This window comes from Myxocyprinus asiaticus, chromosome 19 (genome assembly GCF_019703515.2).
Source record: "Myxocyprinus asiaticus isolate MX2 ecotype Aquarium Trade chromosome 19, UBuf_Myxa_2, whole genome shotgun sequence".
NCBI lineage: Eukaryota > Metazoa > Chordata > Actinopteri > Cypriniformes > Catostomidae > Myxocyprinus > Myxocyprinus asiaticus.
Window position 1 is genome coordinate 39,712,681 of NC_059362.1, and position 12,420 is coordinate 39,725,100.

The following is a 12,420-nucleotide window of genomic DNA, read 5'->3' on the forward strand; positions in this document are numbered from 1 at the left end:
TAATACCTGAAAGGTATCAGGTAATGTTGAAAAAGTTGGTGTGGCCTTTATATTGCTGCAGTCCTTGCAGCCTGTGCAATATATTGGTTGTACAGCTTGGAAATGTCTTAAATAAAATCACATCACTGTTTGTATGCTGAGAAATGTATTATGTACATTTCTCATTTCTATAACGATATTTTCAGTCTTGTAATGCATGTACTATTAGCTTTTTTATGTGTGCTCCAGAATATTTTTCTTCAAAATAAAATCATTTTGCACTACTGCAGCAAAAGTTTCCTATAAACAGTAATAAAGGCCCACATGTATTTTCATTTTAAGGATGATAATCTGTTTTAAACTGCTCTTGAATTTTAAACACCCCAAGGCTGCATGCAGACCTTTTTAATAACCAGCATAATATACTACGATGGATTCTTTTATTAGGTGTATAGTCCACATTGTAAAAGACTGCATGTATGGTTATTACTTGTAAGCATGGCACATGTGCTAAACTGTGAATCACACTGCTAAAAGAGTGATGAACATAGCAAAGTGCTCTTTTCAGGCAACCATTGCTTGTATTTCAATGCTGAAACGAATTTAGAGAAGACCGGGGCTAGTTTTCACACTGGAAAGTTGTCACAAGGGCTATATCTTGGTAAGTATACGGTTTTGAATCAAAAGTCCAAAGTTTTATTATTATTTATTTATTTATTTATTTGGTTTGAACATCTAGTACAAAAATCTCTTAAACTATTTTATTTTATTTTATTTATTTTTTAAAGCAGGTTCCATGGTGGCAACTAACCCCATATAGTGTGACAACATGCCCCACTAAGCTAAAGGTGTTCAGTCAACTGTATCTTTTTTGGGGGGGGGGGGGATTAAGGTGGAAATGTTCAGTAGTGTTTTTTGTAGTCTAGACTGCAAGGTATGTACCTATACAGAAATACATATACATCCACCATGAGAAATATTCACTGGAAAAAAGGTGAAACAACTAGACAGACCGACAGACAGATAGATAGATCAAAAGACCCATTCAAAAAGGCTATACATGGTTTTGCATTAATCTCTTGAAAGAAAAAAAAAAAAAGACCAAATAGTTTTCCTACAAATGTACAGCTGAATTCAGAAGTTTACATACACATAGGTTGAAGTCATTAAAACTCATGTTTTAACCACTCCACAAATTTAATATTAGCAAACTATAGTTTTGGCAAGTATTTTAGGACATCTACTTTGTGCATGTCAGAAGTAATTTTTCCAACAATTGTTTACAGACAGATTGTTTCACTTTAAATTGACTATGTCACAATTCCAGTGCATCAGAAGTTTACATACACTAAGTTAACTGTGCCTTTAAGCAGCTTGGAAAATTCAAGAAAATTATGTCAAGCCTTTAGGCAATTAGCCAATTAGCTTCTGATAGGCTAATTGGAGTCAACTGGAGGTGTACCTGTGGATGTATTTTAAGGCCAACCTTCAAACTCATAATGGGAAAATCTAAAGAAATCAGCCAAGACCTCAGAAAAAAAATTTAAATAATAAAAATAATAATAATAATTATAATAATTGTGGACCTCCACAAATCTGGTTCATCCTTGGGAGCAATTTCCAAATGCCTGAAGGTACCACGTTCATCTTTACAAACAATAGTACGCAAGCATAAACACCATGGGACCACGCAGCCATCATACCGCTCAGGAAGGAGACACATTCTGTCTCCTAGAGATGAACGTAGTTTGGTGCAAAAAGTGCAAATTAATCCCAGAACAACAGCAGGACCTTGTGAAGATGCTGGAGGAAACAGGTAGACAAGTATCTATATCCACAGTAAAACGAGTCCTATATTGACATAACCTGAAAGGCTACTCGGGAAGGAAGAAGCCACTGCTCTAAAACCACCATAAAAAAGCCAAACTACAGTTTGCAAGTGCACTTGGGGACAAAGATCATACTTTTTGGAGAAATTTCCTCTAGTCTGATGAAACAAAAATTTAACTGTTTGGCCATAATGACCATTGTTATGTTTGGAGGAAAAAGGGTGAGGCTTGCAAGCTGAAGAACACCATCCCAACCGCGAAGCATTGGGGCGGCAGCATCATGTTGTGGGGGTGCTTTGCTGGAGGTAGTTTTGTTGGTGTTTCTCAAAAAAACTGACAGCCCAGAGTCTCCTGAACTGTGATCAGTCGGTTTAAATTAAAATAAATTATGCGTTGCATATAGTGAAGCCAAAATGTTATGTCAACATAGGTGGACGCGGGGTCTCAGGAGGTTAAAGGAATATTCCACGTTCAGCACAACGTAAGCTCAATCGACAGAATTTGTGGCATAATATTCATAACCACGAAAATAAATTTCGACTTCAAAAATCTGTGTTCCAGTGAGGCACTTGCAATGGAAAAGAATAACATTAAACATTAAAATACTCCTTTTTTTTTTCAAAAGTGTAGCCACAAGACATAAACAATTTTTATGTTAACATGATTTTAGTGTGATAAAATCGCTAACTAACCTTTTTTGTGTGTGTTTAAAGTTATAGCAAATTTTACAACTTTGTTGCCTTGACGATGTAATGTCAACAAACCCTAAAACTCTAAAATGACAGTAAAAATTACGATTTAAACAACTTTACATCTCAAATAATACAGTTTTAACAGAAGAATTAATGTAAGTGCTTTAATAAAATGATAAGCTTTACGTTTCTGTCTTCAAACCCTCAAAAAATAAGCCTCATTCATTCTCATTGTAAGTGCCTCACTGTAACCTTTTGATTTTTTTTTCTTTTTTTTTTTTTTTTTAAAGAAAAGCTGGACGAGTCGTATTTTTTGTGGTAATCAACATTATTCCACAAATACTGTCGATAGATCTTAACTCGGAATATTCCTTTAAGGTGCACAGATATTTATTTATTTATTTATTTATTTTTTATTATTATGATTTTTTTTTTTTTAAGATAAAGATAAAACCACTTCTTGAATTCTAATTTACTTTCACTGAGTCAATAGCTGTTCTTAAAGCCCTTTAACGTACATTTCCAGAAAGGTGGAGACAAGGAATCAATATTTTTAAAGACATTCAAATTGCTAGGAGAGCTGAGAATTAAAGAGAGGAGGAGATAAAAGAGAAACCGTGACCAACGGAACTGACGTCAGTAGCATAATGTAAACTGTTGAGATGATCCATGGTAACAGATTCTTGAGCAGCAGCAGCAGTGCAGCAACACCGCTCAGACACAAGCGCACACACAATCCGACAGAAATGCCTCAAACCCAGATCTCATCTGGACCGGCTCTCGCTTTCTACAGAAGAGCGGCGCTCGGACGCTTGTCAAACGCGCCGTCGGCTTTTTAAACGCAACGCGCACATCGGCGTTTGTAACGGAGCGGCTCGCGAGGAATGTCAGGAATCCAAAACATTTGATGTATTCCTCCTATAGATGTACTGTTAATTTTTGACAAACGCCAAGAAAATCAACAAAATGTGCGGCTAAACGGTGACAACAGTATCTATCATTTCAGATTATTGTTTTAATCTTATTTCTAATGGACTGCAATACGATGTGCTGATTTTAATCCGGGTGAAATAATGACTTTTATGGATTAACGCCTTCTCAGTCATTGTATTTATTTTTCATATTTAATCGGAATCGAAGGAAAGACGATCCCGGTATCTGCCTTTACTGTTTGTCATAAAACAAATTATATTACAGTCATAGTAGTATAATATCGTGAACATGGCGACGGGAACGGGCTGGCAGCATTACTACAACCCCACTGGCAACGCGTCGACGGGAACGGGGAAATATAACAGCACCTCCACATCAACATCCACATCCACTTCCTTCCCGTCGGGTTTAACCCTAGAATATACGCAGGACCTGCACCTCAAGATGAGCAAGAAGATAGCACAACTAACCAAGGTAATTTGGTGCGCGTTTTGGGGATGTGTAATGCCGTGTGTGCTTGCAGGTTGAGTGATGCGCGTACTGGAGGTGCGCACGGAGAGACCCCCATCTAAATGAAATCAGGTTGGTCAACAATATGGATTAAAACGTGCTTAAACTCGGCTTGTTGCTAGTATATCATTGGCGTTTCTATTTTAGTCGTTATAAATTAGTCTTATGAACCATTAATGGAGCCACTACTACATTTATCACCCTCTCCTCTAGCACCAAGTTGGTCTCTATTAAGAGCAGGAGGCCTTGTCATGTCAGACATCATGTTGATTATAATATTTTAGCATTTAACATTTTTAAAACCATATAGAATGATGACAATTAGAATGTAAAGTAAAACTGTCCTTTAAAACTAACTTATTATTTTAAAAATTATCAGCTGCAGTTTGATCTAATGCTGCTTATTTATTAGAAAAAAATTATATTGCTTGTTGCTGTGTGTATTTAGAGTACTATTGAATGGTATGGCAATATAATGGTACTTTGATAAATACCCTGGTACTGAATTATTTGCATATTCCTATACTAAAGTATATTTTCAAGGTAATGCAAGGTACTTCAAAGAAAACCATTGTACTACCACGGTACATGGAATGTCATGGTAATAGTGGCCAAAGCGGTAAGTGTTTTTGGGTGTATGGGCTAGTGTGAGCTTCTTTTTTCGGGTGAAATGGCCACAGAGGGGCGCCAAAAGTGAGTTCTAAAGCGAGTTGTTTTTTAGCTGTTTAGGCTGTGATGCCGGATTCACACATACTCTGTGAGAGTGCGATTACTTTCTAGTTTCAATGTGGGATCCGAACCCAGATTTCCCATGGTACTAATGCAACGTGCTTCCATATTACGGCAAAGAAGTAAACATGCTGGAGCTGATGCATAAATATCTGATAGTAGATGGCACTTGTTGGTGAGTCAGGGCAATGTGGCTGATGCAAAAAAAAATTCGTTTGGATGTGCGCTCGCTGCAGAGAGAAAAAGGGACATTCACGGGGAATAACGGCAATCACGGGCCGGTGTTTTGATGCTGTTGACGGGTTGCACGCTCATTTCATTACATCAACACAGGATGAAGAAATGTTCATCAACTGAAAAAAATATCTATCTATCTATCAATCTGTCTGTCTGTCTGAACGTACATGCAGTATATCATTGTCTGTCTTAGCTGACAAATAGCGGTTCCGTCTACCTATCACTGAGGGTGATTTTAGAGAGTGCATTAATAAAACATGACATCATCCATAGCAACCAGGTCAACTCTGCCTTACTCTTACCTTAGAATATACTTATAGCAGTTTTGTGAATAGGTTTTAAGCAAAAACTCCTAGCTAGGGACTATGTGGAGAACTCAAAGTGGTAAGAAAAAAAATCTTTTTGAATATGGGCCCAGATATCTTGGTTCATACTATTCTATTGACTCTACGCAGAATGAAGCCTATGTATTTCCGGTCAAATCTCAGTGGGCTAACTATCTTCCGGTATCAGATCCAGCAAATGGGAAAGTGTCAAGAGTTGTAGCAAACTACTATTCTTTCTCAAATAAAGTGATTTATCACAACAAATGTGATTTTATTTAGTAAAAGTATACAAATAAACTCAGTAATGAGCTTCAAAAGTGTAAATACATTAGTTTTGAAGCTTGCAGAATGGCCGAGTACTGTTATACCATTGTGTAAGGCTTCATCTGTGTGCAAAGTATTTACATCCAGCAATTGTACAGTGATTTACAATTGAGAAATACAGCAACACAAGCGATTCATGTCAGAGCACCAACAATCACCAGAAGATGACATATAGGGACAGTTTAGCGCCATCCGCAGAGCAATGAAACATCACTGAGAACACTACACACACAGTACCGTTTTTATTTGTAAATTATTAGGCTATATTTTCCCCCTAGTCAAAGCATGAGATTACACATGAGTAAAGCATTACTGTGAAAATAAATAAATAAATAAATAAAAAGTACAGTTGAGGATTAATTCATTTTTATTCATATAATCTAATATCACACCACAATATTCATAAATAAAAGTAATGATAAAATAACACAATTGTTAACACTTTTCAATAAGTTTATTTCAATAAGGTTATTTGTTAACATTAGTTAACATTAGGTAACATGAATTAACAAGGAACAATACTTTTACAGCAATTATTAATCCTAGTTAATGTTCATTTCAACATACTATTAGATTTTAAAAATCTAAAGTTGTATTTGTTAACATTAGTTAATGCACTATGAACTAACAATGTACAATTTCTATTTTTATATTGACAAATATTAATAAATACTGTAATGTAATATATATATATATATATATATATATATATATATATATATATATACACACACACACACACACACACACACATTCATACACTGGCAGCCAAAAGTTTGGAATAATGTACAGATATTGCTCTTATGGAAAGAAATTGGCATTCAACTGATCACAATGAATAGTCAGGACAATAATAATGTGAAAAATTACTATTACAATTTGGAAAAAATCAGAACTTCTTAAACTACTTCAAGTGTTCTCATCAAAAAATCCTCCACATGCAGTAATGACAGCTTTGCAGATCCTTGGCATTCTAGCTGTCAGTTTGTCCAGATACTCAGGTGACATTTCACCGCACCTCTTGTCGGGCACTTCTCATGCACCTTACAGTCTAGCTGATCCCACAAAAGCTCAATGGGGTTAAGAGCCATAACACTCTTTTCCAATTATCTGTTATCCAGTGTCTGTGCTTCTTTGCCCACACTAACCTTTTCTTTTTGCTTTTCTGTTTCAAAAGGGGCTTTTTCTTTGCAATTCTTCCCGTAAGGCCTGCACCCCTGAGTCTTCTCTTTACTCTTGTACATGAAACTGGTGTTGAGTGAGTAGAATTCAATGAAGCTGTCAGCTGAGGACATGTGAGACATCTATTTCTCAAACTAGAGACTCTGATGTACTTATCCTCTTGTTTAGTTGTACATCTGGCCTTCCACATCTCTTTCTGTCCTTGTTAGAGCCAGCTGTCCTTTCTCTTTGAAGACTGTAGTGTACACCTTTGTATGAAATCTTTTTGGCAGTTTCAAGCATTGTATAGCCTTCATTCCTCAAAACAATGATTGACTGACGTGTTTCTAGAGAAAACTGTTTCTTTTTTGCCATTTTTAACCTAATATTGACCTTAAGACATGCCAGTCTATTGCATACTGTGGCAACTCAAAAACAAACACAAAGACAAAGAAGATAAGCTTCATTTAATGAACCAAATAGCTTTCAACTGTGTTTGATATAATGGTAAGTGATTTTCTAGTACCAAATTAGCAATTTAGCATGATTACTCAAGGATAAGGTGTTGGAGTGATGGCTGCTGGAAATGGGGCCTGTCTAGATTTGATCAAAAATGACTTTTTTCAAATAGTGATGGTGCTGTTTTTTACATCAGTAATGTCCTGACTATTCTTTGTGATCAGTTGAATGCCACCTTGGTGAATTAAAGTACTGATTTCCTTCTGAAACAGTAAAATCTGTACATTATTCCAAACTTTTGGCCGCCAGTGTGTATATATATATATATATATATATATATATATATATATATATATATATATATATATATATATATATATATGTATATATATATATATGTATTGTTAATTGTTTGATCATGATACCTAATACATTACTGCATATTAACGAATGGAACCTTACTGTAAAGTGTTAACACACAATTTAACCTGTATTTATTATGTCAAATTACTGCGTCATTGTTAACTGTCCTTTTTTAGCAAAAAAATAAAAATGTTCACTTCTAAAAAGCATTCGTCCATCATCAGTGATCTCTTCAGTCGGCAGATCCCTGCACACATACATGACAAATCTCTCAGAAATGTATTAACGTAAATTTTACTGAAACTGAAAATTATATTAAACTGCATAAATATAATACAATAAACTAATATTGATCACTATTAGACAAATTGTATGGTTAAAGTAAGAGTCACTATGTTAAGAAATATATTATCGTTCACTCCAGCAATTGCTGTGAAGCTGGATTTTCATCAATTGTCATATTATATTAACTTATATCACAGAGGGCTATACTTTATCTAGCAAAATGAATCAAAATAATTACATGTGTAATACAGTCGGAAACAGGGACCTTGCTAAGCCAGTGCTGGTGGTCGTAATAACTTAAAATACATGTTGTTAAACCCCTTCTTCTTTATACTGGACAGAGCAACAGCTCCATGTCTCAATGTGCGATGGATATTGTCAAATGTCATCCTCAGAACCTTCTGTATATAACGTGTGTGAAAAGTAATTTTCCCTCGAGTCGTCTCACCAGCATTTATTAGCGTAGGAAGTAATAGTTTCCGGTGCTGCGCCGGAAGCAAGTGTGCTCCCTGAGGCAAAACACGGAAGTGACCGTGCATAGAGTCCATTGTGAATCCATAGACGTATGATGTGGTCTTGAGCATGCAAGTAGATACATCCCTAAGGAGCTTGGACTGGCCCTCATAAATGAGATTACAGTACCTGTCAGGCCATCATTAATCAAGGCCACTTGGGTCATTGCTTTTAAAATATATGTGATGCATGACTTGCAGGACTTGATGTGTCATCAAAAAAAAGTGACCTGAAGACAATTTTTTTTATTATTATTATTTATTATATGCATTACATTACAATTCTTGCTACTTTGTATAGATATTTGGCCAAACTTATCTGATTTTTATTCCTGATATAGATTTAACACTAGTTTGTTCCGGTCCTCGAATCTGAGGCCACATTCACACTAATCTGTTTTCATTTCTGTGTTTGATAGTGTTTTTTTTTTTTAAAATGCTCTTTTTTTTGGTGGAGGAAAACACCATTCTAGTGTGGATGAGATGCGTAAATGTAGAGAAATCAATAAGATTTTAAACAAAAATGCATATGTGTAGACATGGGCTAATTTGCCGAGCCGTGTTCCAAGAAGAGAACTGAGACACTTCACAATTAGTTTCTTCCCAAATAGTGGTTTTGATTCACAGTTCATTTTGATCAGGTTCACTAATTCATTCAGATGACACCTTTTCCGCATATTACATCTTGTTATGCCAGTAGGTGGTGACAAATAAGCATATTTTAGCTTGCTGATGAGTCACTGAATCATTGATTCAACTGATTTGTTAAAAAATCGTCCATGAAGGGAAAATGCAAGTGAACAAAAAAAAACTTTAATTTAAAAGATTTGTTCAAACACACTGATTCAGTAAAGGATGCTAGTAGTGATTAGAAAACAGACCAGGAGAGAAATGCTAACGGGGATTTAAGGGCCGAATGAGAGACTACAGTTGTGTTCCAATGGAATAAGTCATGGGATATTGTGCATTAAATCGGGTGACAAAATTCAAGTGTCTGTTGTGTTCTTCACATTGCGATTGCAGAATAAACAGAAAAAGCCAAGAACCCACAACACAGCGCTTGAACAGAACCATGGTTTCTGCCAAAAAACTATGGTTACTATAACCTACAATATTACTATAGTAAAACCATGTAGGGCAAAATAATGACATAATTTATAACTACGGATGACAGACCAAATCACAAACTCTTTCAAAGTCAATTTTCACGTCAACTGACCTATCACACTCTCTTTAGAAGTTCGGCACTGACCAGTTTCACTTTTGAGCACGCTCTGAAATACAAAGCCACAGAAGTATACAAGTATCATGTTTCATATGTGTGTCGTTCTGATCTGTATTACACATGAGGCTCATAATGCAGTTCTGTGCTCGATATGCATGAATTCCATCTCGTGCTCTGATTATGTGTTATACACAGTACAGCTGTGTTCTGAGTTCGGCTTGGTTTGTGCGCACTGCTTAGGTGCGCTGACCGCATTATATTAAAAGTGCTCCAGATTTACTTCAATTGCACATTTGTATAATTCCAAAAATGTTTGGCCATTGCAAGTTTCTAAACAAATCTCAAATGATAGAATAATCGTGATTAATAATTATGATTATTATTTTTTTAGCAAAATAAACTTGATTATCATCTTAACCATTATCGTGCAACCCTATAATCGAAAACGCATGTTAATGCCAGGTGTAAATGGGGCCTAATTGTTTGAAAACAGAATAATGCAGAGAGTGGAGTTGTGCTTGATGCTTTGAATTCTTTTGGAACAATTTTAGCTGATGGAGAAGAAATGCACGAACTATTGTAATTGGTCAATTTTTGTCTAAAATGTAAGTTATTCAATATTATTTACTTGAACTGTTTACTTCATGAACCGTTGTGCAACAAATAATGTTTTTTCTTAACATAAAAAACATAATTCAGCTTTAAGAGAAGTCTACGGAGCCCCGTAGGACAGGTTGGGAATTTTTTTGCAATCCCTCGCAACAGTTTTGCGTGCCTTCACAATAAATGTACAATGGTTTTACATGGTTTTACTACAGTAACCATATTATAACCTTGATATTCATAGTAAAACCATAGTAATAATACAGGAAAACGAAAACTATGTTAATGAAAATCATAATTTTGTACTTATTATGGTTTTACTACAAATACCATGGTAAAAACATAGTAACCACAAGATTAAACATGGTTAATCCATAGTAAAACCATGGTAACTATATAGAATACTGTATTTAAACCATGGTTTCCACCAAAAAGACATGGTTACTTTTCATAGTTGCTACATTATTACTACAGAAAACCATGATTTCCGGCAAAATTATGGTTTCTACAATCACGGTTGCTACAGTATAACTATAGTAAAACCATGGTTTCTGCCAAAAAAACTATGGTTACTATAGCCTACAATATTTCTATTGTAAAACAATGTTTCCGCCAAAAAACATGGAACTGTCATGGTTGCATATAGTAAATCATGGTTTTACTACAGCAACCATAGTTAAACTATGGTATTTGTATAGTAAAACCATAATAACCACAAAATTAAGATTATTGCAAAGGCACGCAAAACTTATTGCGAGGGTACACAAAACTATTTCAGAAAAAAATCCCGCCTTGTCCTCTAAGGGGCTCCATAGAAATCTCTAATTTTTGTAATTGTTTTTTTATTAACATTTTTGCCTCTCAAACTTAATTTCATTGTTAGTGCATTGTTATTCTGTGTGATTAACTCTTCCTAACATTGGCTCTCATGTTGAAGATTGCTACATAATTTCATAGATGTAATGAAATTGAAAACAGCTTGCCCTCTCTGCCTATGGTTTCTCTTGGCATTTCCCTTCTCAGAAGCTTTGCTTGGGTCCAGATGGGCCCATGCTAGATCTCACAGCTTTTTGATGGGCATCAATGATATCTGGAAGCATCACACTGCAATTAAATTACCCCTACAGGTTGTTTGGACAAAAACAATGGATGCCTCTCATACAAATGCTTCTTTAGTAGCTTTGTAGAGCAATCATATTACTGAAGCTGTTGCCACAATCTTGTTCAGTCTTTATTGTTTTTCTTAATGATCGTTTAGCCTGTTGTATCTATGCACTTTTGGAGATATTACATTATACTCTATACATTGTATTCTATTACCTCTGTCGAAAACATGGTTGGCATGTTTTTCCTCATACTGTAAATTCGATTTTATGGTCTACTTGGAAGAACTTCTCAAGATATTGAGGAAACAAATTATACTACTTCCATAGCAACAGCACAACTTTCAAACCAGTACCATTTTATAATGAAACTAGCCTTGAAAAATTTTGCCCTAAGTGAAGATTTTTAATCAAGCTGTTATGCAGAACGTAAGAGAATAGTCTTTATTGCTAGAGCATAATGCAGCCATTAAAAGGTGATTTGCCAGTTGAGACAATAGTAGTACCAGCCAGGCTTTATCCCTTGCATATACAGTAGATTGCGTTAAAACCATTATTGAGATGTGTTCTTGTGTGTTATGTAACATAATTGCATTACATTCGCACTAGAGATTATGCAGGGATGAAGGCTAGCCTAAAGTGTTACTGACTAGCCAAAAGGACTTGCCAAAGTTTTTCCTTGTGTGATGCTGCATTTTCACCTGGTCCTTGGAGAAAAAAAAATCCTCTCAAACTCTTCTATCTGAGCATCAATTGCTTCTATATTATCATTTAAACAGTAACTTCACCAAAAAATGAAAACTCTGTCGTCATTTAGTCACCCTCATGCAGTTCCAAACCTGCATGACTTTTCTTTCTTCCGTAAAATACAAAAGGAGATGTTAGACAGAAAGTTAGCCTCAGTCACCATTCACCTTTATTGTATGGAAAAAAAAAGATGCAAGAAAGAAAAAAAAAAAGAATAGACGATTTTAGAACAATATAAGGGTGAGTAAATGATTACATAAGTTTTATTTTTGGGAGAACTACGGTATCCCTTTAATTGTTTAGGGTCAAAGCTTTGTTGTTCCATCCTGTACCACAACAGCTCCAGATGCTTCTATTCCATGTGGCCTTGCGTGTGAAGTGTGTTGTGTTTGAATCATGGCGT

The 12,420-nt window shown here is 35.4% G+C and overlaps 1 protein-coding gene across 2 annotated transcripts in view; it reads left to right on the forward strand.

Annotated features, from left to right (window-relative positions):
* The first annotated feature begins 3,173 nt into the window (after positions 1 to 3,173).
* Positions 3,174 to 12,420, forward strand: part of LOC127410246 (protein FAM184A-like) — a 205,510-nt gene continuing 196,263 nt past the window's right edge. For both annotated transcript variants that reach the window (XM_051645408.1, XM_051645409.1), the window contains exon 1: positions 3,174 to 3,907. In XM_051645408.1, the coding sequence (XP_051501368.1) occupies positions 3,722 to 3,907 (186 nt within the window). In that variant the 5' untranslated portion in view covers positions 3,174 to 3,721. The remainder of the gene's footprint in view (positions 3,908 to 12,420) is intronic.